The sequence below is a fragment of the Silene latifolia genome, chromosome 7 (assembly GCF_048544455.1).
Source record: "Silene latifolia isolate original U9 population chromosome 7, ASM4854445v1, whole genome shotgun sequence".
In the NCBI taxonomy this organism is placed as follows: Eukaryota; Viridiplantae; Streptophyta; class Magnoliopsida; order Caryophyllales; family Caryophyllaceae; genus Silene; species Silene latifolia.
The window spans coordinates 9,940,039-9,967,366 of NC_133532.1; the positions used below are offsets into that span (position 1 = coordinate 9,940,039).

General features: G+C 34.4%; 3 protein-coding genes and 1 pseudogene across 3 annotated transcripts; 1 reads left to right on the forward strand and 3 right to left on the reverse strand.

Annotated features, from left to right (window-relative positions):
• The first annotated feature begins 363 nt into the window (after window positions 1–363).
• LOC141589695 (alcohol-forming fatty acyl-CoA reductase-like) lies at window positions 364–8,916 on the forward strand. Its single transcript, XM_074410325.1, has 7 exons — window positions 364–559; window positions 1,145–1,245; window positions 6,125–6,308; window positions 6,429–6,510; window positions 7,087–7,356; window positions 7,911–8,038; window positions 8,473–8,916. The coding sequence occupies exons 1-7, from the start codon at window positions 396–398 to the stop codon at window positions 8,627–8,629; spliced, it is 1,086 nt and encodes a 361-aa protein (XP_074266426.1). The 5' UTR covers window positions 364–395; the 3' UTR covers window positions 8,630–8,916.
• An 809-nt stretch (window positions 8,917–9,725) lies between these two features.
• LOC141591655 (proteinaceous RNase P 2) lies at window positions 9,726–15,647 on the reverse strand. Its single transcript, XM_074412060.1, has 6 exons — window positions 14,615–15,647; window positions 13,107–13,208; window positions 12,797–12,969; window positions 12,279–12,399; window positions 11,533–11,601; window positions 9,726–10,254 (listed from the first exon to the last, which is right to left on the reverse strand). Exons 1-6 carry the CDS (start codon window positions 15,506–15,508, stop codon window positions 10,006–10,008), a joined length of 1,608 nt encoding a protein of 535 aa, XP_074268161.1. The 5' UTR covers window positions 15,509–15,647; the 3' UTR covers window positions 9,726–10,005.
• Window positions 15,648–16,977: 1,330 nt separating this feature from the next.
• LOC141589696 (uncharacterized) lies at window positions 16,978–22,107 on the reverse strand (annotated as a pseudogene).
• A 3,148-nt stretch (window positions 22,108–25,255) lies between these two features.
• Window positions 25,256–27,111, reverse strand: LOC141590876 (uncharacterized). The gene is made up of 3 exons (XM_074411399.1): window positions 26,602–27,111; window positions 25,788–26,129; window positions 25,256–25,689 (listed from the first exon to the last, which is right to left on the reverse strand). Exons 1-3 carry the CDS (start codon window positions 26,993–26,995, stop codon window positions 25,256–25,258), a joined length of 1,170 nt encoding a protein of 389 aa, XP_074267500.1. The 5' UTR covers window positions 26,996–27,111.
• Window positions 27,112–27,328: the final 217 nt, after the last annotated feature.

Below are 27,328 nucleotides of genomic sequence, written 5' to 3' on the forward strand. Positions count from 1 at the left end.
TTTAAATACACAAAAACTTTAGATAGACGACATCTCATATGATGAGGGTGAGGGACCCACTGAGTTTCTTTTTTCCTTATTATGTCTCTCACTAAATTAGTGTATGGGAGACGATCTCTCATGAGACCCACTGATTCGTGTCAAATTCGTGTCAAAATACATTAACCCTAACCCGACCCATTTAAGTTTCGTGTCGTGTCGTGTCGGCCCAATTACTTAAATGAGTCACAACGTCTTGACCCTAACCCGCTAACTTCGTGTCGGGTTCGTATCGTGTTTACGGGTCGTGTCAATGATTGCGGCCTCTATTTAAGACCATCTCAATAACATGTTATGGTATATTGGTATGTTAATAGATATTAGGGAAGGATTTGTTCAAAGTATTGAAGCAAAAGATGGGAGCAAACTTCAAGTCCTTCATATCAGAAAAGGTAACTGTTGTACCTGGTGATATTACTTTGGAAGGCTTGGCAATTAAAGACCTCAAATTGAAGGAAGAACTATGGAGTGACATTGATGTCATTATTAATTTGGCTGCAACCACCAATTTTGACGAGAGGTACTTGTTCTATCGATAATTTAACAAGAATGGTAGATCGTTATCGTGTGATAACAATTTTATTTTCTCGTAATATGGGCCTCATATGAAAATTTAGGATCATGATTGAATAATTTAATGAAATCTGATTAATTAATTTTGAAGGAAGAGGAGAATAGGCGATTTGGTTCGTTGGTTTGTTTTTACACTGAGGGCAATGTATGGAAAAGTTATGCTAAAGAGTTCGTAAAAAAGTAAAATGTGTCCATAAAAGAGCAATTACAATCTAAAAAAGGTCAAATACTATCACATGGTCCGATAGAGACAAAAGTTTTGGCTTTCCTAAACAACTTTCCATGTAATTTGGTTTATATTTAATAAAAAATTGTGACGCAATTCTTAAATAAGAGTTTGTGATAAAAATTTACATGTTATCATGGTGTTTACCATCCAATTTTATTTGTACAAACTATTACATTTGTTACCGAGTATGTATTATTCTTTACAGCGTAAAATTATTCTGATTAATTGTTATAAAATATTCTTCACTAAAATAGGCAACTTAATCCGATGTTGTCCTATTATTTTTTTATCACAGGTATGAATGTATGATGTCTCATTATCCCTCAACACTTTTGGAGCTAAAAATGTACTAGACTTTGCCAAGAAATGTACCAAGTTAAAGGTGCTCATCCAAGTATCAACTGGTGAGTCCTTAATCCTAACCTTTATTATGTTTTGCCAACTTATTTAAGATGAAAGTTTTTTTAATGTTCTTTGAATTCACACCATTTAAATTTAATATTTAAATTAACTATATATTTTTTAATGTCTACCCATCCTCTGTCTGGCAGCACACCACCACCCGTGTGCCCTCACAAACCGCAAGCCTAGGCCACTAGACCACCACCTCCTTCTCTCTAAGTCTATGCCACCCTTTTTTCTATCACCATAATATTAAAAAGTACTAAAAAAGGAAAGAATATTAATTTGATCAATAATTTCTAAATAATGAATAATATAAAATAATAGTTTAATAATAAAATTAGGATCATAGTTGGAGTTATTTGATAAATTTGAGATGTTGTATTGTAAGGATTTGAAAAATCAAATTTATTTTTAAGTTAAGGTAGCTATAAAAAAAAGTACCAAGTTTAGAAAAAAAAAATGCATTGCTTAAATAAATTCAATTGGTCTCCCTTGTGACGGGTTACCATTTGTGACGGATATTTTGTGAGATAAAATGGTAACAAAATGGGTTAGTGGAGAAAGGGGACCACATGAATAGTGTTGCAGAGAGAGAAAAAGTGGGTACATTGTGAGGTAAAATGGTATCCGTCTTCAGCTTGTGACGGATATGTCATGTCTTCAATGAGAATTTGTGAAATAAATTATATCAAAACTAAGGCCTCGTTTGGTTCATCATAGTTGGGTTTAACTACAAGTTACTTAGACCGTGTTTGACATAATTTATTAAAAAGAATTTTTGTTTCTCAAGTTTAATTTTATAAAAGTGTTTTTAAAAGTTTGAAGCACAAATTTGCTGCTTTTATTTTTAAGGGCAAAATTATAGTTACTAGTTGGAAAGCCCGTGCGATGCACGGGGCTCCAATTAGAATTATCTTTAACAATGTGCACGTTGAATGTTCCAAGAATTTGTTGAACAACATATTGTAAACGTTGGTTTACATTGTCATGTTTGGTAGCAGAAGTCAACTAAACTAAATATAAAAAAAAAAGTCCAAATATGTTAAAAATTGGAACGCACAAAACTTCTGGTTGATTTAGTTGATTACTGCTGGATCTGCTGGATTTTCAATCCCTGTAATGTAAAAGTTACTCTTTGGTATTAATTATATCAGTTGTATAACATCCAAAGAGACAATTGTATTATTCAATTATGTAGTTACCTATATTTATTGTTCTAGGCACCATTAGTTTTTAGTTAACATAAAACGGTATTGCCAAATGTGGTTTAATTCTACCAAAATAAACATGTGATAATTGAAGCTAACCTTTATGTGCTTCGCAAATTAGATTAACCTACAATATCTACCCATATATTCGACTATGTAAGCATAAGATGGTGTAAAAGCTAAATGAGGGTACGCAAAACAACAGGTATCTCGATCATATATGTAGCATGTTTGGAGAATTTGTTATATCTTTAACTAATAGAATTTGTTTTCTTAATTTACAATTAAGACTGATTATTTCCTATGAACTTCATGTAAACAATATCTTTCGTGTGGCATTGGTATACTTGTTTCCTATCATCAATGTAGAGCATTCATCCCTTGGTGGTGATGTTTTTTTATGTTGTTACTTAAAACTAACCATGACTACAATCTGAGTTCATATAAATTTCAACATGATTAACATGATTAAGTAACTGCCCCTTGCCTCTATTTATCGTCATGGCGTAGCATGACCTCAATGGTTATTGTCTCTGGTTAAACACGAAATATATTTTTGTATCTGGGAACCCATCATTATCCCCGTGTACATCTATGAAGATATGAGTCATTAAAGTTGCATGTCTATTATATAGATGTATCTTTATATCTTAGAGAATAACTAACTACTCCAATAACTAAATACTCCATCTGTCTCAATAAAATATTTACATATGCTCTATATACTCTCTCCGTCCCGGTCAATAGTTATCTATTTCCATTTTTGGGTGTATCATTGAATAGTTACGTATTTCCATTTTTGGCAACCTTTTGTGGCTCATGTGCATGTGGTCTAAATTCACACATATTTATTTCCTTAATCTTTGTGCCAAAAGTAATAGATAACTATTGATCGGGACGGAAGAAATATATACATAAAGACCAAGATACAAAGAGAGGGGAATTTATTTTATATTTTTAAAAGATAAAGTAGAGAGTATAAAACATACCCAAAACAAAAACGTAAACTAATGACTGAAACACTCAAAAAGGGATAGTGTAAACTATTGACCAGGGAGGGAGTAAATATTTAATTTTTTAGAGTTTAGGATAGATAGTAGGTATTACTTGTAAATCTGATTAGATCTATATTAGTTTTATTAAAAGTTTTGATTATAGGATTAGTTAACTGACAATATGATTTATATTAACTTCATTGTGTATGCACTTTATTGTGAAATTTTCACGAGCAAATTTCGTCTTGCTGAGTCCAACTCAAATACCTAGTCAAAGTCGCGCATAATGAAAGTAAAAAATGACTCATTTAAAAGCAAGGATGTGATATGAAGAAGGGGCATGAACGATGGTGGAAACCATAACTGCCTCAAGAGTTATGAAGATGTAAATATTAGCTTTATGTATGTCTTAACGCCCATAGTTGACACGATGTATAATTTAATACCGGCCTAATAAATCGTCATTTACATTCACTCCAACCAAAACAAATGCACTGATATAATTGAACACTTTTAATAGAGTTTGCTTTCTAATAAAAGTGATTTTCTTATTGTAGGGCTAACTATTCTTATATTTACGATAAATGTTTTAACATTTATTATGAACCAGTCTTAACATAAAACAACGTAGAGTAGTCAAATAAACGTTTTAGAAACTCAAAATTTAAAGGTGTTTTCAATATTGTTAATCATACAAATCATCTCCATTTATTATTTTCTCCTACAAAAGAAATCCACTGGAAAAACACTATGCCAATATCACAAATACTCGTGGAATATAAAATACTAAACTGGCCCGCAAGGGTGGAGTCTAGTGGTTAAAACTTGGGTGAAATTTCCAGGAGACCCAGGTTCAAGCCTCCTCAAGAGCAAAATCTTGTGGAGCATTCTTAGCCTGAGTCCATGCCTAATAGACTTCGAGCCTGTCACCGTCGGGTGGTTTACCTGGTATACGTGGTTTGCAGGCTATCACGTACACCCGCGGGTTTACCCAGTGCGCACCGAAAGAAGCGGCTGCGGGTTTCCTCGTTACCAAAAAAAAAAAAAAAAAAGTACTAAACTGCCTCCTATAACACTTTAGTTCATTTTCAACTTAAGATAGAAAAAAGAAGTTAAAGTTACCATTACTTATAACTTTATACTCACTAAACTCTATATATATGCGTGCGATTTAATAAATTTAATCTATATAAGGATAAAATTAAATGAAATTTGTTTTCTACTTATATTAGGATAAAATTAAATAAAATTTGCTTTGTTCTTAAGAAATTTACTTTTATAAGGATAATTTTTTTTTTTTTTTTTTTTTTTTTGTAAATCTACTTTTATTAGGATACATTAAATGACATTTTAGTTCATTTTCAACTTAAGATAAAATGATAAGTTGTTACTCACAATTACATATAAATTTATAATCACTAAAATCTACATATATGTGTGTGATTTAATAAATTCAATCTACTTATATTAGGATATAAAATTAAATAAAATTTGTTTTTTTTAAGAAATTTAGTCTTATTAGGATAATTTTATAAATTTAATATTATTTTTAGAAATCTACTCTTATTAGAATAATTTATTAAATTTTTCTTTAAATTATAGGATTTCTAAAAAAATTGGACTCTCTAAAATCGCTCAAAAAGTTTCTGCTTTATATATATGTATTGATTGAGCTTTTACAAAATTATTTATAATTATTGAATAATTGTGTGTTTTTGCCAATTGTATTTTTTTGGCAAAAAGAAAAAGAAAAACTTTAAAAAATTAGGTCAAACATTGTCTGATTCGATTCATTGTCTTGATGATATTCGTGATCTGGTTACGAAGTCATCTAACATTATATTTGCATTTATGGCAAGTCATCCCCTTTATTATTTCTACTAAGAGATTAAAAATTCTCAAGTTTTTCCTCCAAATTCCACATACTTATAGTATAAAGAAAGAAATGAGATTTTCCCATTAAATTATTATTTTTCTTTTAAAACACGATTTTTTTCATTAAATTCTAAATTATAATTATAATTTTAATCAAAATAAAATAAAAGAGGTATAAAATTATAAAATACAAAATTGCTAATTTTTCCTAGAAAATGACTTGATGCATGCATACTTACACGGTAATAAAACAATAAAATAAACAAATATTATTACCTTCGTGAAAAAACTCATTAAGATAATTTAAGAAAAGTTATAAAATGAAATCATTTACTTTGTGATTAAAAAAAATTCATGACATACTCAATATTTTTATTAGTTCTGCAGTTTAATTGTTTTCTTATACCAAAATATAATAAGGTGAAATATGAAAATATTAAGGTATAAAAAATTTCATTTTCCATAAGTAATAAACTACTTCCTCCATTCAACTCCACTCTACCACTTTCCTTTTTCACGTTTGCCAACGCATGTTTTAAGCGCTAAATATCGTTAGCTACATATTTGCAAAAATTATAAAAGTTAAATATTTTTAATGTACTCGTAAAAACGAACCAAACAAGATCCCACATGAATATATTTTAACTTACGTATCGAGAGAAAATTGAAATTGAATACACTCTTGTGAATAGTGTACAAAAATGATATTGGTAGAATGGAGTTGAATGGAGGAAGTAAAAAGTAAAAAACTCTATAAATACCGCGCATTTATTGTGCGAGATCTATACTAAGAATGGAGTGATTAAATATGATAAAATGTAGGTCAAATCATTGGGGATGGCCAAATGTATATGTATTCACAAAGGCATTAGGAGAAATGTTGCTAAAGCAAGAAAAAGAAGACATCCCTCTTGTATTTATTCGTCCTACCATTGTCACTAGCACTTTCAAAGAACCCTTTCCTGGTTGGGTTGAAGGCATAAGGTACGTACTTTTTCTAGTTTTTTTACATTTTCTCTCAATATATTACTCGCAAATTTGAATGGTTATTTATTAATCTCACCTGTAAAACCGTCTTATATAATATGATTGTACCATTTGCAGAACAATTGACAGTTTAGCCATTGCTTATGGCAAAGGAAGATTGCCATGCATCCCTGGTGACCCTAACTGTGTTGTTGATGCGGTAATTTCATATTCCTCATTTCTTGTACATGAACCTCTGTTCCAGTGATATGTTTACACTTCTTTTATTTTGTGAGGGGGAAATAAAGAAAGTGTAAACATATCACTAAAATGGAGAGAGTACTATTTTAGAGATAAGTCCAACTTTTATAAATCATTTCTCTGCTCCGCTACTGATTGTGACAACTCATCACCATCTGGTATCTATAATAAGATTGTTGGTACGTTTTGGAAAATATCCACATATATAGACTTATGTTCAATACCATGGTCATGTAACGTAATATAAGACCAGATCCTCTGCTCCATTTTTGTATTTCTTCTTACGTTCGACTATCTCTTCGTTTGACACGCATATATATTCACACTTAAATCATTAGAAAGAATTGTGCAAATCTCATTTTAAGGATGTTTAGTGACAAGATAAAGAGAATGAGACCCAAGCTAAGATGTGATACACAAATGAAACAGAGAATTCCGCTCTCCGTAAATTGAAACCTAAAACTAGAAAAAATATTTTTCTAATAATTAAAGGCTCAAAGCATTGACATTTGGAAAATGTATGTATTGATCACAGATTCCAGCTGATATGGTAGTGAATGCAATTCTAGTAGCAGCAATGGCTCATGCAAATGACAAAGGGAACTTGGCGATTTACCATGTTGGATCCTCGGTAAAAAATCCGGTGAGCTTCAAAACACTGTTTGACGTTGCGTACCAGTACTTCAAGCATCATCCATGGATCAAAAACGATGGAACTCCTGTCATTCTTGGTCATGTCAAGATCTTAACCACCATGTCTAGCTACAATGCTTACTTTTTTCTTCATTATTTACTGCCCTTGAAGGTAAATCTTTGTTATTTTGCTTTGTCATAATGGCACCCTATAGCTAGACTTAGGAGGATAAAGCCCCAATTATAGACAAATTTTATTCAGGTGGGAAAAAATAAAGAGTTTTTATTCTTTTAGTTAAAAGGGGATGATAATACTGGTGTTCACGGAGTATTAAGGATTATTTTCACTATAAAAAAAACACACGAATTTAACACTACCGCCTAAAAGGGCCGCGAAAACAATTTTGTGGCCTCCTACAGTCCAAAAATACGATGATGGTCTCACCACTACGGCACCACGTTAGCAGTCTCTATTAGATAATAATATTAGATTATTAGGAATATTATCATTAGAGAATAATAGGAGAATATATTATCGGTAGATATAATAATACTACCTAACTATAGTATATTATATCTACCGATAATATATTCTCTAATGATAATATTCCTAATAGTCTCTAATAGTCTCAAATTTAAGACTGCTAATAAATCTTGAGATTGTTTGCTCTATCAGCACTAACAATTTGACTTTATGTTGGTTTATTAAATTTATGTTCATTAAAGGTAGTAGAGATTGTGAATATGGCGTTATGTCAGTACTTCAAAGGGACGTGCATGTACATGAGAAGGAATATATACTATATGAAGCGGTTGATCAACATTTACAAACCATATCTGTTTTACATGGGCATGTAAGTTTCACTTTTAACTCTTCTTAATTCTTTCTACTACCCAGTATTACTCACTCCGTTTTAGTTATTTGTTATTTATTCATTTTGGTTAATTTAATTTCTCTACTGATTAAATAGTTGCTCAGCATTTCGTTGAGCAAATATTATTAATTATTTTGTAACTTTATTAGATAAATGAATAAGTACCACATAAATGAAATAGATGAACAAATAACCAAGACCGGGAGAGAGGAGTATTTAGTCCATTAATAGTAAACCACGTAAATTAGCGGGTCTACTTTTCTGTTTGTTCTTTATGTTTTATTTATCTTTCTCCTATTGTTATAACACATACAAATATTATAATTAGGGGGGAACACATCTAATTCTTTGATTATTATAATATCTCATTATCTCATATTTATAATATACTTATAGTTATATTATTATTGTAGATATGATGACATAAACACTGAGAAGTTAAGGATTGCATCAAGAGAAAGAGGCGCAGAAACAGATTCGTTTCACTTTGACCCCAAGGACTTTGACTGGAATGATTACTTCATGAACATTCATCTTCCAGGAGTTGTTAAATACGTTTTGAAGCGATAATCATACTATTGGCTATAACACCAAGAGGAAACAAATTTTAACTCTTATCTCAAATAAGTTAATAAAGATTATTATTAATGGAAAATGAGTTGGCGTTACTGGTGGCACCCAATCTCACATGCAATAAGTGCTCTCTCCCAAGTTTTAGTGATATATCATTATCCATTATTAATTTGCATATGTATTTGCAAGTGTGTATTCTTTTTATTTTGATATAAATTTATAATCAAGTTTGTAATTGTATCTTTCTTGCAACGTGATCACAATCGGATCAAGACAGCTAATTATTAATTTATTTTCACTAGTAGAATATTTCTGTACCCAATTGTGAGTGGAGAAAAATAAGGAAATGATGATTGTAAGAAAATTTAGGAAAATTGGATAAATTAAAGATGGAATAAAGCTTAACCTATGCCTAAAACATTTATTAACATGTGCCTATTGGGCACATTTTAGAAAACCCATATATTAATGTAGTTATATACATCGGGGGTTTTCAGGATAGAGTTTTAACCGTTTAAGGCCAGGGTGCGTTTGATTTGAATAAGGATAAATAATTAGAATCACGAAAGAGATACAAGATAAAAGCTCGCACAAGCCAAGCGTTTGCTCGACTTGACTCGTTAAGCTCTCGAGCTGAGCCCGAGTCAGGCTCGCACAAGCCAAGCTTTGACCGAACCAATCTCAAGTTGCTCACGGAGTCGCGGGCTGTCTCAACTCATTAACACCCCTAGCCAGAAGGCAATTGTATTTGATTAAGTTCTACAATCAGTGGCGGAGCCAGGATTTAAACTTAGGGGGGCGAAAAATTTCAAGGGGGCGAACGACTAATTTCATAAGGAACCCTCAAAAAATTTCGAAAAAATTAACTAAAAACTTTGAAAATTTCACCGTCAGGAGGGGCGACCGCCTCCGTCTTAAAAAAGAATCGATGTTCAGCCATTTAAAACTCAATCAAAACTGTCCAACCCAAATCCACCCAAGCCCCAAAAAGAACGAATTGATCCAACCCAACCATGACCCAATTTAAAGTGACTCTTTGTAACTCAGGCAGGAATGACAGAAAATGTACAAAATTATTATAAGATTCAAAAGCTGAACCAATCATAAATTTATAAGCCCTTGCTAAAAGCCTAAAATCATCATCATAAATCAATACAAATAGAGTACAATAATCTTATTGAGCAAAAGGAATTACTCCTATGAAATAATTATTCAACACAGAATACTGAGAACAATTTCACTCGAGACATTCTAGTTCTCGATCCTGTGGTTGTATAGCGGGTGTTGGGCCTTACCAAGCGGAGAAGCACACGAAACCATGCAATGGACAGAAAAACATGGTTTCCACTACTCACTTGGGTGACCGCTGGCAGTTACTGCGGCCTAGAAGGAGATGGTTCTCTCTCTTTCCGTTTACCCGTCACCGATGTGATTTTATCAACGGAATGTCGATGAGAATCTTGTCCTGTATTTTTGCAGCTCACCAGAATATTGTTGGAGTTGCTAAAATTGGACGGAACCGAGTGGCAAGAACTTGGTCTCGTGATGCAGAGCCAGCTTCTTGAGGGCTCGTCGCTACTTTCACTGGCTGTTGGGACATGCCAAGGCCCTTTCTCCGATTCCTGTTACAGAAGACAAAAATCATTATCACAGGGATTTTTGCAATTATAGTAATCCAATTGGGCCAAATGCTCAAACTATTCTGATATGATAAAAGGAAATTGATCACTAAACTATCAGCAAACTTCAAAACACTTACCCTGCCGAAAGCTAGAGCTTTTGAGGCAAAAGGCACCAATACAACAAGAGAGACGAACTCAAGGAAGCAAAAGTTTATTCGGAAATTGAGGAACAATATAGGCATTGTCCTTAAATCCTTCCAACTCTCAAACTCAGGACTAGAGCCTTAGCGTAGCGTAACCATAAACATTGAATATAGATGCTCTATTCTAAAAATTTGTCACTTTCCATTACGGTATTATCGTATGACCAAAATAACATGGATTTAGGATTTAGAGTTTAGATATTGCTATAGATTTCCCGTGCTATTACTATGAAATGCTATAATTAAAATTGCATCGTCTTGAGTATTCATTTAATACTTCCTGAGACATTAATCATTACACCTAAGCAAGAAGTCGGAACAACCAACCGGAAGACAATTTCAGTAACATAGTTTAAGTTCAGATGATACTATTAAATTAATTTACCTTCATCACCCACGCACAAATACACCTATCAACACCATATTCGACTATATATTACACTGATAAACACACCCAAAAAGAGCTTGATTTACACTTAAGTGGAACATTATTTCTTATGCTGGTCTAGCATCTATTGTTTACATGGAGACTGATGTCAGATTCAGAAACAGAAGTTCTACTTCCTATTTCAAGCATCTTTTGTATGGGCATTGGACACCGAATGAGGTTCCACATCCAACATTTTTAAGGCTCCAAAGAATTTGAGTGACTTTCAAAGTTGGTTACTGTGAGTGGCAAGTGTCCTTATCTCTTAAATAATTAATCATCCGTCGATTTCTGACTCTTGTCATCTTGCGAGAAAAATAAACCAATGTTGGGAGAGCAATACACTCTACGAATTGATTTGCCTTACGTACCCAAAGGAGTCCAACCTAGTTGCGGTAGGATATTTTCCTAGTGTACTAAAAAAATCTTAAAAAAACACTACCACATTGGCAGATAGTACTTTGAACCAGATATTTGTTCAAATTCACATACACTAATCATGTCAAGCAGAATTTACACTCTCCCTCCTAAAGAACACCAATTTATGAAACGTTCCCACCAAAAATCAGTCATAAAGCAACTTAAAGCACCAAGAAATCAAAAGAGAAGGAAAACCACATAAGTTGAAATGTTGAATAGGCTTAATACCTGGATAAGAACGGAGTACGTTGGAGGCATTTTGAGCTGAGGAGCACCTTTCGAAAATGTATAGTGCACCTACAAAATGAAATTGTAGTCCATTTTAGCCGATTTGGTTTATCTAGTCCCATGTACATTAATCTCTAAAATGTTGGTCTAAATCCAATGTAGTGAATACAAGTAAATAGAGAGTATAAAATAAACTTACTGCAACCACTGCCAGAATAGAATTCCAGTATAAACTTTGCTCACAAAGTGCACCAAAAAGATGAGTGTTTCTTTAAGGCTAAAAAAGGGATGAAGTCAACTATGTGGATTTTGCTTACAAAGAAATTGCATCTAGTACTCGCCTAAAAATCCAAAATAGTACGAAGTAACATAATAAAGAAACAAAAGTTGCAATGGCTGATTCGGGGATCTAGTATCACGCTTACATAACCACAACTTCATAAAGAATGCAACTGGTAAAGGCATAGTCAAACCACCGACACAAAGCTATGTTACAGAACATATAATTTATCACCAATGCCTCAAAAGAACACAAGATGCCGTCAAAGCTTGTTCCACAAAGACACTGCTTTTTGCAAATTTCAATTAGCATAGCAGGTAAGTCAATGCAGGGGGATATACTCATAAGCCGCCAATTTATGACAAAGACAAAGCCTACATACTAATTTATCTTCCCAATTACCAAAAAAGTTACATTGCAAGAATGTGGGAGCGAAGCACTAAAATTGGATTGAGATGTTACATACCTGATGCCTTTCCTTCCACTGAAGGAAGAAACTGCTTCCAAGCAGTTCGAATATGTGATCACGCATCTCATCATTTGTGACAAGCAAACACTTTAGCTTTACTGCTGCATAGAGCCAATACCTAAATGTATAGACAAAGGAAGAAAGGTCCGATAGTTAGATTGTGGCATAAAACACAAACTTACACCAATAATAATATAATCACCCCAGTGCCTCTAGGACTCTACAAAAGAGCGGGAGGAGATTCGGATGCACGCAGCATTCCATATGTTAATAACACAAAAAAATTGTTCCGAGTGACTATGATAAAAATCGTATTGAGTTTTGGACAACAAAGGCCACACTTCCCTGATATTCAATGTATAAAACTACAGACAGAATAGCTACAAAATTTGGCCTTTTCTCATCAACTTTTCAAATGATAAACTAATACAGAGGTCTTAAAACTACAATGGGATAACTAATGCTCAATAAGAAAAAAAAAAAATAGGATAGGCTTGAAAGTTCTTAGTTCTCACCAGTCATCATTTGACCCGCTAGGCGTTGCATACAAATTGCCTTGAGCTAACCATTCGTCAAACAACTTCCGACAGGAAGGGTTCCCTTGGAGTGCCCGAAGACGTTTATTATGAAGAACCACCAAAGGCCACTTTTTGTTTCGATCATACAGTTCTTTCACAATAGCATCAAGCTGCTCTATTGCAATTTCGACCACCATATTGCATAAAAATAAAAAATTAGTTGGATTATTGTTCTGAACAATTGAAATGAGTATGAGAAAGGAATAAATAGAGTATAATAGCAAGGGACAAGGGACAAGTAAACAACCTGAGCAATACTAAATCCACCTTCAGCAAAATTTTGCTGGTAAAGTCCAATATTTGCTGCATCTACTACAGCTTCATAATCAGAATGCTCTTCAAGCCAGTCCTACATAAGAAAGAAACCAGCCTGAGCAGAAGAACTCTACAGTTGGCGTTATAACTTACAAACATCATGATGTTCACCAGCAATATACACACAACTTCAGCCATAATGACCAAAGGATATACAGAAATTATAGAATATGTGTGATATTAGAAAATGCTAAAATCCCCTTCACTCACAGATTAAAGTACATTTATATACCTATTCTTTGCATAACAAGTAACCTTAACGAACAATTATTCAAAGAAAAAAAAAATTTAAGCTACTCCCATATTAGTTAGTGAAGTGGAACCGGTATCAAGGGGTTTTCATAATGTTAGTGACTATTTTACTGGTGGCAGCAATCCTTTTCATTTAGTAAGTAATCGTATGACAACTTGTAGTGAGTCTTTCTACTGTGGAATGGTCCCATCACTTTTAGCTACTCCGTATTAGTTACTGAATGGCATATGTGACGTGCGGAAGATCTCACAAAAGTAAAATTTTCATTAAACTGCAGAACCTACTGCCAACAGATATGTGACACCCACTGTAGAAAAGACAGAAATAATATTTGTAGGAACCGGAACAAGTGAGGGCGTTCCGCGTGTGAGCTGCCTGACTAATCCTGCCAAGACTTGTCCAGTATTAACTGTGTGTTTTTTAGAATACTGTGATGACATTTTTTTAAATCAATTTCATTACTCTTCAAATAATAACGATGAGGTGTAATATTCTTCTAGGTGTGCGAGAAGGCCACTCAGCCAGGTAGCAAGAACAAGAGACTCAACACAAGCCTCTTAGTACGCTTCCCTGGATCGTCTGGGATGCTCAACATTCTTATAGATGCTGGAAAGTAAGTTTGATGACAGAAAAATACTGTCTTCTTTTGAAAAAAAAAAAAAAAAATCAAACATTGGAGAAAGGGGGTGGGTGATGAAGGAAAGTGAATTGGTATGTACTAATTCGTTACCTAGATAACTCGGTTTTATGCCTAGGTACCTACATTAAATGGAGGTCTTCTAATCAAATATTCCAAACCTCTCGGTCTCACCACAATCAATATCACCACAAGACAATCTTTTTCCTACTCTTCGTGTTTCTCAGAGTAAGCTGCTACTCCAGGCACATTTACATATGATAATACTCTCCTTTCAGCTACAAATACAACACTAATACATCATCCTACAAGCCATATTTTCGAGCATCAACAGCAATACAAACACAAAAGCCGTCACAGAAAGCATACATCAGTCAAAAAAAAAAAAAAAAAACAATCACAGAAAGATGTCATTTTTTTTATCTAGTAGTAAACAATAAACATCAAACAAACACATTAAACATACGAAAAGACAAGCAGGGATCAAATTCAGCAGATAACATAGAACCAACAATCAAATCGATCAACACAAACCCAAAAAAACCCTCACCATAAAACTCTTGAAATTGGACTTGGATTCCCTCTCCAAAGCCAACCCAGCAACCGACTGCGCAAATCGTTCCGTCTCACCACAATCAATATCAACACAAGCCAACTTCTCCCCACACCCACAACACACACCATCACCTCCAACCTCAACCCTCTTAACAACCCAACTACCTGTCCCTAACCATCCAACCCCATGCCACCCACCACCATTCCTCACCTTCTCCTCCCTAACCTTCCCAACATCCCATTCCTCAACCCCAAATTCCGCCGCCTTTTCGCCACGAAACCACTTCTCAACAACCTTAACACTCTCCTCACTCACCCCTCTAACCACACCTCTCAACTTATGCAAATACTCATACACCTTCTCCCCTTTCCCTACCTCACAACTAACCCTCAACAAATCACAAACTTCACCTTCTTCTAATCTAACCCCATTACTAATCATATGATTCTCAACCTCATAAGCTTCATTAACACTCAAATTATCACAAAAACAACACAATGTGGGTCCATATGTTCTTAACCTAGGAACTAACCCTAACCCAGCCATACCCTTAATTAACCCGAACCCGAAACCAGGATCATTCTTTGCTGCACAAAGACGGGTGATTTGGGTAATTGTTGCTTCAGTTAATGGGATTTTTTTACTTAACATGTCATTATAAACCCTAAACCCATATTCAATTGCTAATGATTTGTTGATTTCAGAATTTAGGGTTTCTGGGATTGAACAAAGATGAAGAATTGAATTGAAGTGTTGTGGAGATAGTTTTAGGTTTTGAGTAAGTGCTGATTCGTATAAAGATATTGCTTTTTTGAGATTATTTTGCTTTGTGCATGTTCCTAGTTCATAGCTAAGTTGGGATTCTTGAGAATTTTTCTTCTTTGTCATGTTTTCTGGGTTTGATTTGGTGAAATTAGGTTTTGTTAAATTCAATTGATTTGTTTAAAAGGGGAAATTTATATATTGTGGATCCTGCCATCCGGTCATCCGGGTATGCTGCCCAAAATCGGAAACGGGTTTCTTATAAATTGGACGATGATTGGGTTTTTTATAAACGGAAAATTTACGGTTGCCTAGGATAATAACGAGTAGGGATGTCATCGGGGCGGGTACAAGTGGGTACCGCCCCGCCCCCGCCCTAATTGGGGCAGGGATGGTTAGAGCTTTGGCGGGTGATGGGGCGGGTGCGGGTATGAAAACTGTACCCGCCATGGGTAATGGGGCGGGGACGGATTTTGCATCTTACCCGCCTCATACCCGCCTACCCGCCAATCGTTAAAAAAATTAATATGATTATGACAATTTTTTTAAATCTTATTTAGTTATAATTAAGATATAATGTTAATAATAGCTATTTTGTAAAGTTTTTTACTAACTTCTTTGGTGAAAAACTAAAATTATAAAGATAAATTCAAAAAAATTGGAAATTAATAGTGAGTAAATCAATTTTTATGAAAAAATTTATCGAATAAAATTATGGTGTAGCGGGTTAATGGGTAAGCGGGGCGGGTACGTTTTATATTTCCGCCCGTTGGGGCGGGGATGGTTTTGGAAACTTGTACCCGCCATGGGTGGTGGGGCGGGGATCGGTACAAGTTTTTCTTGGTGGGTACGGAGGAGCCTATATCCACCACCGCCCCGCCCCAATGACATCCCTAATAACGAGTTTTAGTATTGAGTTCAAACCTCGTTTATTATACCTTTCTCTTTTCTTAAAGCGGTCTTATAACTTATGACAGCTTACCCAACCAATTCAAATAGACGTGACTATAAAAAAGATTGTGAGAGACCTTAAATTAAGAAGATCCTAATCAAAACTTACCGCTTTTATACTATACAATTAGTCTGATGCTAAAGAATAACTCGAAATTAAATTCCAACCGGATTTAATGAATTTTTTACTCATAAGTAATTTTACTTGTTGAGTTGTGGCAAAGTGTATGCATAAGCATGACACTTTCTTGTGCTGTAATTCTTTAAATAACAGGCTTTTTTATAGAGCAATTTAAGTTTTCATCATTTTAGACAGCTAAATTCATCTGAAATTAAGACAGATAATAAGTAAAACATAAACAAACAAGTGAACTATCACATGAAACACAAAACATAAAAACATTAGAATGGAGAAGATATGGATTGCAAATTTAAACACGAGATCACCAAACTTTATTAAAATAACACTAAACAAAATAAAAGTAGTATAGAGGTTAAAATTGAACATGGTTTTTTAATAAATTAACCCATATTCTTATACGTACATGAATAATCATAACTTCTTAATAATAATATATGAGGTAGTATGATTAACACAGAATTTCAGTATCATCGAGTGGTGTTATCTTGTTTTCCTTAACGAATTATCTCTTGCAGACAACGCCTCGACCATTAATCCCGGTACCACAATTAAGGTCACCAAAGCTATTAGCATCTTCATTATCATCATCTTCATCATTAATCACATTTTCTCCTATAAACCTTGAAACAGAGCAATCAGTAGCAAAGAGGTTCGACGTAGAAAACTTCCTCTCACCACCTACGACCGGCATCGAAATTCTCATTTTAACCTTGCTCACGTAATTTCTTCCATAAGTTTGCCCTAATACACCATTCACTTCTCCACTCAATGAGTAAAACTTGAAACTCAAGTCAAGGTGAGCAAAACAATCTTCAGGGGTAATTCCGTAATTATGTACTAACGACTCCTTCTCGGTAATGGGGACCACCGCGGCCTTGATCTTGAATTTGTTCTCCACCTCAATTTCGACTCGACTGCGTTGGTGGCCTTCGATCTTCTGATGGTGACACCTGTGAGAAAACACATTTTCGTAAATATATATAAGACAATCTTACAATAAAATTTTAATAAATAAATAGTTCGTTCCTACTTTCTACTCAAATCATTTATGTTTACCTTTTTACTCATTATACCTTTTTACTCATTATATGGTAGAGAGTATTTTAATCAAATATAAACAAATAACAATGTGGACGCGCATTTTAGAAATGAGTAAAATTAAATTTTACTCCCTTTAAAAATCAAAATTTTTTAAATTACTTCCTTTTGAATTTTTTTACTAAAATTACTCCCTTAAGTTGCATTTTTTTTTTCTAAAATTGCTCCAAACTCTATTTTAAGTGACTTATTTCGTCTGTTTTTGAACTTATTCCGTTTGTGGCTTAGTCAATATATATACTTTGAAAGGCATGACTGTGTAGACAAATATTGGGGGAGTTCAAAAACAGATGAATTAAGTCAATTTAAATTGGAGTTTTGAATCAATTTTAGAAAAAAAAATGCAATTTAAAAGAGTAATTTAGCTAAAAAAATACAATTTAAGGGAGTAATTTTAGCAAAAAATACAACTTGATGGAGTATTTTAAAAAAAATATTTCAAAAGGGAGTAATTTTTAAAAAAGTTGGTTTTAAAAGGGAGTAAAATCTAATTTAAACTTATAGAAATGAGTAAAAGTTCCGCCCACATTACCATTGGAGGAGGACTCCCAAGCGGAGCCCTCAGACTCAATGAGGTCAATAGGCAGGCCATCAAACGAGAGGGAGAGGCGGTCAGAAGCGTCATTCCAGGTGGCGGTTTTGCGAGCACCAATGTAGATATGGTGGTTGTCAAAAAGGATGCCAAGGGATTGGACCCAGGTGAAGTCACGTCCCATGTTGGCGTTGCGTTTACCGATAAAGTGGCCGTTGATGTGGAGGTTTGGGTCGGTCACGAGGCAGAAGTCTCGGTCTTTCTTGCCGTGGAAGTAAAATGTCAAGCCATCTGCTCCTATAAACCTTGGATCTTGGCATATTGCTCCTGGTTTATTGCAGTCTGCGGATTACAAGTTCAAAACCATTAGCAATGAACATATAATTTGTATGTATACGTACACAATATATGTAAGATTAATTAGATAAGAAAAGTTTAATTTAGTGTATCGGAAAAAGAACCGTTAAAATTCCCATTATACTAAAAGAATAGGACATCTCTAAAATTTTCCCGCCTAAATGAATTTGACTATAATTGGGCTTTCATTATATCATATCTGTAATTGTGTTTTTATTATATCATATCTGTAATTGAGCTTTCATTATACTATTTTTACAACTTGAATATACTAAACTTTTCTTTTTTCAACGATTAATACAAAACATTAATAATAATAATAAATTTTACAATTAAAATTTAAAATTAAGTTAAATAACAGTTGTATAATCGTTGTTTTCTTTAATATTCTTATCTAAAAAACCGCGCATTCGCGCGGGATCAACACTAGTTTAAATTATCTCGATTTATATTGTTACACTACTACAAATGAGCATTTGGGCCACGGCTAAATTCGTGGCGCAAGTACTAAATTTCCGTGGCTAAATCATTTTGCCACGGGAATACCTTCCGTGGCGCAAGTGGCCGTGGCAAAGGGATAGCCACGGGAAAAACAAGAACGTGGCTATTATTGAATTTTTGGCCACGGATTCTCTCGTGGCTAATAACTCCCGTGGCCAAAGAAATTTCCCGTGGCGAAAAAATAATTCCCGTGGCAAATAATATATATGAAAATTAAATTAATAAAACGTAAAATAATTTATTTATTTTTCACAATGGGTATTTTATCATATACGAAACCGTGACAATCTAGGTAATTGTTTCGCTAGTTAACTTGATTCATTCTCTCACCTGAGCACGCTTAACCGTAGAGTTATTTTGATGTGCCACCGAAATTGAATGTTACCTTTGTTGATATAATTAGCACTTTGAATCCTTTTAAGTTTATTTTTTTTCTTTCAAATCTTATCTTTAGTACTATTTAATTACATAAATGTTACATGTTTTACGATTTTTGCGGGAAAAACATTATTTTGGCCGAAACAATTAAATTTTCGACATTAACCACTTGATTAATGATTTTGACATCATTTTGTTTGCCCAAGTCAGTAAACCATTTTCTCTAAAAATTAAAATTAATTGTTTTTTCCTAACATTTTTTTATTTCTTTTGTTTATCGACATACTTATTTTCATTTCTCATGTACTCATTTTTTCGTATATTTTTCTTCGCAAATTTTATTGTATAACCGTTGTACCTGCGATATGAAAAATGAGACCATTTTTTGGTAAAATAATGACGGCTTTTTATATTTAAAGGTATTTTTTTCCCAAAGTGATCACTATTAACCAAAAAATAGTCATTTTTTACCCAAAAACCACGAAAAAGATTATTGTACAAAAGAATCGCTTATTTTCCTAAACTGATTTCTCTTTGTTATGATTTATCGTTTCTTTTCTTAAAATTTTCACATTATTTGCACATGTGACTTTAAATTATTATAATTTATATGTTTTTCCGTGTGATGCGCTCATTTTCAATGAAAAAAATTTCCCAATTTTTTTTCTCAGCAAGTTAAATTTTATGTAAATTTTTCACGGTACCCTCGAATTTTGACAGATTACATATGGTACCCTTTTTTTAAAGTTTTTACATATGGTACCTCTGTATTTACATTTTTCAGTCTCAGAATACCCTTTGACAAACTTCCGTCATAACGCCGCTACAAATATGCCTTGTGACGCCTTTTTTTGTTATCTAATACACTATCAATTCATCATCTAATTATACCTAAATCCTTATTTTGTCTAATAAACTAACATTTAGTACCTAAATAATATAATTACAATAACAACATAACATACACAATTACTCATCAAATTACTTATAGAAGTAACGACGTTATGACGAAACACAAGGGCAACATATGTAGAAACTTAAAATAAGGGGTACCATGCGTAATCTGGCAAAGTTCGAGGGTACCATGGAAAATTTCCGTAAATTTTATATCAAATTCAAATTTTTCTATAAATATCCTACAAATAAAGTTGGAAATAAAAATTTTGAATGAAATAGTTTAACAATATATTAATTTTGGATTTTCAAAGATAGATGGTAAATAACTTTTTTATTCAATTTGATATGCTATATCTTGAAATGTGATACGATCATTTAAGATTGTTATTCAAGATTATAAAGTTTAATTTAAAAAAGTAAAAGAAATTCACGACTTTAATAAACATATTAAAACAATTTTTTTAAATTATCAATATTTTGAAAAACCTACAAAACATAAATGTGATCTGTAAAAAATCAAAAAATTAGACGATAAACTTTTCTTTCCTTGCATATAAGTTTATAAAATTTAAAAATTTCTTATTAAAGTAAATAAAATAATAAAAAATATTAATTAAATTAATCAAAGTGTTTCTAAATTTTTATATTCAAATGTATTTTCATATTATTATATTTGATTAAATTTCATTCGATTTAAGTCGAAAAGATACTCTTTTACGGTGTTTGTTTGTTCGTGGCTAAAAAAATATTTGCCACGGAACAATTCGTGACTAAATAAATTTTCGCCACGGGTGTGACATAGGCCGTGGCTAAAATGGTTATTTGCCACTGGTGTAGCCTAATTCGTGGCGGAAGTGACTTTTTGCCACGGGAAAAGTTATCCCGTGGCATAAATTTTTTTCCAAAATAATGAATAAGTTTTTCCCGTGGCTAAGCGAAATTTAGCCACGAATTATGAGTTCCCGTGGCATAATTTGTGGCGCAAGTGATGATTTGTTGTAGTGTTAATATGTGTAAGTGAATCTGCTACTGAATAAGTTGGCAGCAGAGTATTTGAGGCACTTGGATAATGTAATTGTAATCGTATTGTGGAAATTCAATTGATGTGTATAGGAATTATTTGACGAGGAGTAAATTAAAGAAGGAAAGCTTACTGCAAACAGGGCTACAAGTATGACAATCAACTTCACAAGTGTTGGGACAATCAGCAGGGCATGTAAACTCCCTGAAGTAACATGTAGAGTAGGCCTTGTTTTTACACCTTACTTTCTTGGCCGCGACAGCAGACGCTGGTGGTGGTGGTGACGGCCATGTTGGTGTTGTTGCAGGTGGTGGTGACGGCCATGGTGTAGCTGGGGAAGGAACTATAGGTGGTGGTGATGGCCATGCTGGTGTAGCTGGGGAAGGAACTGTAGGTGGTGGTGATGGCCATGCTGGTGTAGTAGGATTAGGAACTACAGTTGGTGGTGGTGGTGGTGATGGTCATGTTGGTGTAGGAGGAGGAGGAGAAGCAACCACATGCGGAGTATAGTATGTGGGTGGCGGTGGAGGTGTGCGCTTCTTTGGTGGTGGGGGAGGGGGCGTGTGTTTCTTAGAAGGCAGTTGGGGAGGAGATTGTTTCTTCTTAGGAGGCGGTGGAGGTGTGCGCTTCTTTGGTTGTGATGAAGGGGGTCTGTGTTTCTTTGGTGGCGGTGGGGGAGGAGATTGCTTCTTCTTAGGAAGCGGAGAAGGTGGTTGCTTCTTAGGCAATGTCGACGATGGCGGTGGTGTGGAATAAGTAGGAGAAGGTGGTGGTGGTGAATAAGTTTGGGCCTCAGCTACAACCCAAGCCAATAAAAGGCCAGCCATGCACAAAGCTAGGCGACCCATTATTACTATTAAAATTATTATTAGGGGTTAATTAAGTTTTTTAAGTATGTGTTTGAATTAAAATGTGATGAAATAATACAATAATATGCAAGAATTTATACACCAACTTTTGTTAAGAATGTTAGCAACAAGTGTATACTTTGCTTGATTCAAGTAAAGATCATTTAAGTTACGAATGAGCAAAGTGAGAGCAAAGCAAGTTCAAGTAGTGGGCTTGAGATGGGAAGAGATGAAATTTAATCGGGTCGAGTTAGGACTTGCGACACAAGCTCGACATAAATAATAGTAAGTAAATATAATATAAATGTGTTATATAATAAATGGGTGAATTGAGTCGATAACTTATCTAAGCTGTTTAAAAATGAAACATGTAAATCATCATTTGGCTTGGGGTGATGGGTTATACAAGTTAACATAAAATGGGTTTAATTGATTATATGTGTTAAGCGTATTGAGAATTATTTGGTTACAAATAAATGGATTAAACAAGTCTGATTGGATTATAGAAAAACTAACTAGGTCGGAATAAGGTTGAAATTGTTAAGGTACAAGACCAATGATTGGGCTGGACACTAATAACATACTTGAATGTCTAAGATAAAAGAATGAGGATATATATTAAGTTTAAATGCTCTAAATTAGTTCAATTTTTTTAACTTATTTGTATGTGAAAGTAGCTAAGCATAGTAATACAATTACAAATGAGGAAATTTGTGAGAGTATATTGATGATTCATGTTAGGTTTTGCCAAACAATTTGAGATGAATACAAATGAATTGAGTCAATTGAGCTGTGTATAAGCTCAAATAGATTGAAGTAGCACCTTGAAATTTCTTTTACAACAAATCTCAAAGCTAGTAGTATGTCGCAAATACTTGTTTGAGATGAATGTTAAATAGATTGATTCAATTGCAAGAGTTAGAAATCGAACCCATAACCGACAGCAGGGGCAATCTCTTTCAGGGTACTGAAGATAATTTAATGAGTTAATCTATTTAAGTTTGACTTTTTCATTCGCAAGAGTTAGTAATCGAACTCAAACCACTTGTATAAGAGATGAGAAGCCTTATCACTTAGACCAGCCAACTTTGTTATTTAAACGAATATGGTAATATTAAAGAAAACCAACTAGTTTTATGTAAGCAACCTAAAGGCGATAATGTTTAAACAAATCTTGAAATTAAATTTTCCATAAATCAACTAACCGAGGATGAAGATGGCACGCAAAGTTGGTTAGCTAAAAGTCTTTCTTTTGCCTTGAAGCAGGTCAACTCTTTGGCGCTTTACAACAGTAGCAGCATTGTCAAACTTAAGTTGACATAAAGGTCCTACACTTTTCTTAAGAAAAAATGTTTGTATTTGGCAAGTTTAAGCCACCTATGACTCACAACCAATTTAAATAATGTTAGAAAAAAAAAAAGAGGATTGTAAAATATTACAAGCGTATCGGTTATACAAAATCTCATTGAAGACGGCACGTATCCGTTACTTCAAAGTGACGGATACCATTTCCTCTCACAAATGACCCAAATAGAGGAGAGAGGGAAGCACATGGGGGTGCCCCCACCTTGTCCCCTCTATCCGTTTTGTGAGTGACATTACCCGTGACTTACTCCGACCCGTCTTCAGCAAGACTAACTGTATCAATTATGGCTGTCACAAGCCAAGTAAGATCTGTTTTTTATATATTGTTTGATTGGGTATTAACTAACATACTCTCCATTTAAAATTAATGATAGGTGTCACCCTCTCACATGCATCCATTATTGAAGGAGTCCTCACTTATTGCATGTGAGAGGGTGGCGCCGAGATTGGGTGTCACCCGGTGACGCCAACTCATCTTCCTTAATATTATTTTTTAATTTTTGTATTTTTTTCTTAAAAAAATTTTAATCAAATATATATAAATGAATGAAACGAATAGAATTAAATTATTGGTTATACCTAAGATTTGTAATGTATATTAGTATCGTACAACCAACATATATATATATATATATATATATATATATATATATATATAACTGGGCTTATGTGAATTTTTTGAGCTTTTTTAAATTTTAATTTTTTATACGTAAGTCGTTGATGAGTTCAGAAACTGTATGATATAGCTCGAATTCTTTATAATAAAACTCGAAAACTTTAATATGAAGCTCAGTTTTTATACTATCATTTGTACTACAATTAGTTGTATAATCTATTAACTGGTCACATGCCCCATGTAAATATGATAAACTCAAAGAAGGTTTCACCGTACTTATATACAATGACTTTACAATGTCAACTAGGGTAAAGTCATAAAATATGGTATTTATGACTTGATGATTTCGAATTCCATCCGCATTAGAATCAATCACCTTTGTGGATTTCTTTACAACAACGGTACAAAAAAAATCATATATATTGGCTTTGGGATTATATCTCTCTTTTAAACTTATGAAGTGAACTTTTATAAATTTGTTTTATGAATGTGCTTGAAGTGAATTGTATATCCTCTTTATAGGGGCTTATGACTTTATGAGTAATGAATCTCTCTTGGACGATCTTCATCGAAATCTGTGGTGGAGTCAGGGAGGAGCTAGCAGGCCAGCAGGGGCGGTCGCCCCCGCTGGCGTTTGAAAATTTCGAAATTTTTAGCTAAAATTTTTGAATTTTTTTGAGGCCCCCTTATAATATTACCGTTTCGTCCCCGCTGAAAATTTTTGCCCCGATGACTTACATTCCTGGCTCCGCCACTGATCCAAATGGCCAAATTTTCAATTTTTTCTAATTCCATATTAGTAGTTTGCCAACTTGAAGTTAAAATTTCTGCCACGCTAATGAGAAATCCTTTCTCCACCATTGCATTCAAACATCACTACTATTAAACAGAATATTTAAATAATTTAATCACTCAAAATTAATGTGATAAGATATTACAAACACAGAATAAATTATTCTCTTCAAAGGGAAATTACATTTCAAGTAGTGCATCGCATTGTGCAACAAAAAAGAAAATTGAAAAATGAAAATGCAAGAATGAGACTCCCTCATTATCTGCTTATTGTATAACTATATACTCCATATAACATGAAAAAGAAATCACATAATTAAAATAGAACATATATAGTAGATAGTAACTGGACGTAGAAATTGAATTCCATGTAAATCAACGCTTGCAAACGACACCGCGGCCATTAATACCAGAAGCACAGTTAAGATCAGCGAAATCCATTCCTTGATTCTCAATTCCATCTCCATTTCCATTTCCATTGAATTTGGCGACGGCGCAATCAGTAGCAAAGAGACTTGACGAATGGAATTCCCTTTCCCCTCCAAGTACGGACATTCGTGCCCCGATATTAACTCGACTCACGTAGTTGCTTGCATAGGTTTGCCCTAATACACCATTAACGTCTTCGCTTAATGAGTAAAACTTGAAGCTCAAGTCAAGGTGAGCGAAGCAATCCTCTTGGGTGATTCCGTACTTGTGGATCATTGATTCCTTCTCGGTTATCGGGACTACGACTGCCTTGATTTTGAATTTGTTCTCTGCTTCGATCTCGACTGCGTTGGTTGCCTTTGATCTTGTGATGGTTACACCTGTAAATATGTTATTTAATTAGGGCACATGTTAGTTAAACCGTTTATATTATAATATATAATTTTATACATTATATGGCAATAACTAAATTAATTACCGTTGGAGGATGACTCCCATGAGGCACCTTCGGCCTCGTTCAGATCGATGGGTTGGCCGTCGAAAGAGAGGGAAAGGCGGTCAGAGGCGTCGTTCCAGGTGGCGGTTTTGCGTGCGCCAATGTAGAGCTTATGGTTGTTGAATAAGATGCCAAGCGATTGGACCCATGTGAAGTCACGGCCCATGTTGGCATTGCGTCTACCGATGAAGTGAGCGTTGATGTGGAGGTTGGAGTCGGCGATAAGGCAGAAGTCTTGGTCTTTCTTGCCGTGGAAGTAAAATGTGAGACCATCTGCTCCCACGAACCTTGGGTCTTGGCATACAGCTCCGGGCTTGTTACAATCTGCATGAATTTCGGTAGGTAGGTTAATTTATTTAATTTTGTAACGGTTGTATTAATAAAACGTTATACTTATACTCCCTCCGTCATTTGTTGTCCTTTGATTTTGGCACAAAGACCAAAGAAAGGGAGAAGGGCCAATTACTAAATGACATGTGGAATAAATTGAATGTGAATGACCAAATTACTCATCAAATTCATTCTTAAAATAGAAAGGACAATAAATGACTGAGACAACCCAAAATGGAAAAGGACAACAAATGACAGGAACAGAGGGAGTACAACACTAATTATTACTGTAAAGGATATATTAGAAATTACTTACTCAATAGTTTACACTTGTTTTACTTCCCCTCACAAAATAAAGCAAATATAAACTATTTATTGAGGTATTTGTTAAAGGAAAGCGGTATGCATGGCTAGCTAAATATGGAATATGTAAATGAAAAAGGCAATGAAATGAAGATTAACTTACCACACACAGGCTTACAAGTGACACAATCAACTTCACAATAATCGGGGCAAGATTCAGGGCAAGAAAACTGCCTTTGATAACAAGTTGGGTAGTTTTTATTCTTGCACTTAGCGTGCTTTGGATTAACAGCCGAAGCAGGTGGTGATGGGTGTACGTATGGAGGTGGTGCGGTTGGGGTGACTGTGGGTGGTGATGGGTGTACGTATGGAGGTGATGCAGTTGGGGTGACTGTGGGTGGTGATGGGTGTATGTATGGAGGTGATGCGGTTGGGGTGACTGTAGGCGGTGTTGGGTGTACGTACGGAGGTGGTGTGGTTGGGGTGACTGTGGGTGGTGATGGGTGTACGTATGGTGGAGGTGGTGTGTACACCGCATCACAAATGGGTTGACACATATCACAATCCACAGAGCATGACTTAGGACATGACTCAGGACAATATAGGTCCTCCTTATAACAAGGGGAATACTTGTCCTTACACTTGACTTTTTTAGTCTTAGGTGAAGGCTTGTCCTTGGGCCCTTGCGGGTAACCAGGGTCCGCCTCAGCCAACACAAACGCCGCAATAAAGAGGATTGCAACCACAACGCCTCCCTTCATTTTGAGTCGTTTTGAGAGTTAATTGATTATTTGAGTTTTATAAAGTGTGTAGGGATGAGATTATTAATATGTTTTGGGATGAGAATGTTATGCCTAGATGCTTCCTTTTTATAATGGGTTAAAGTTGCA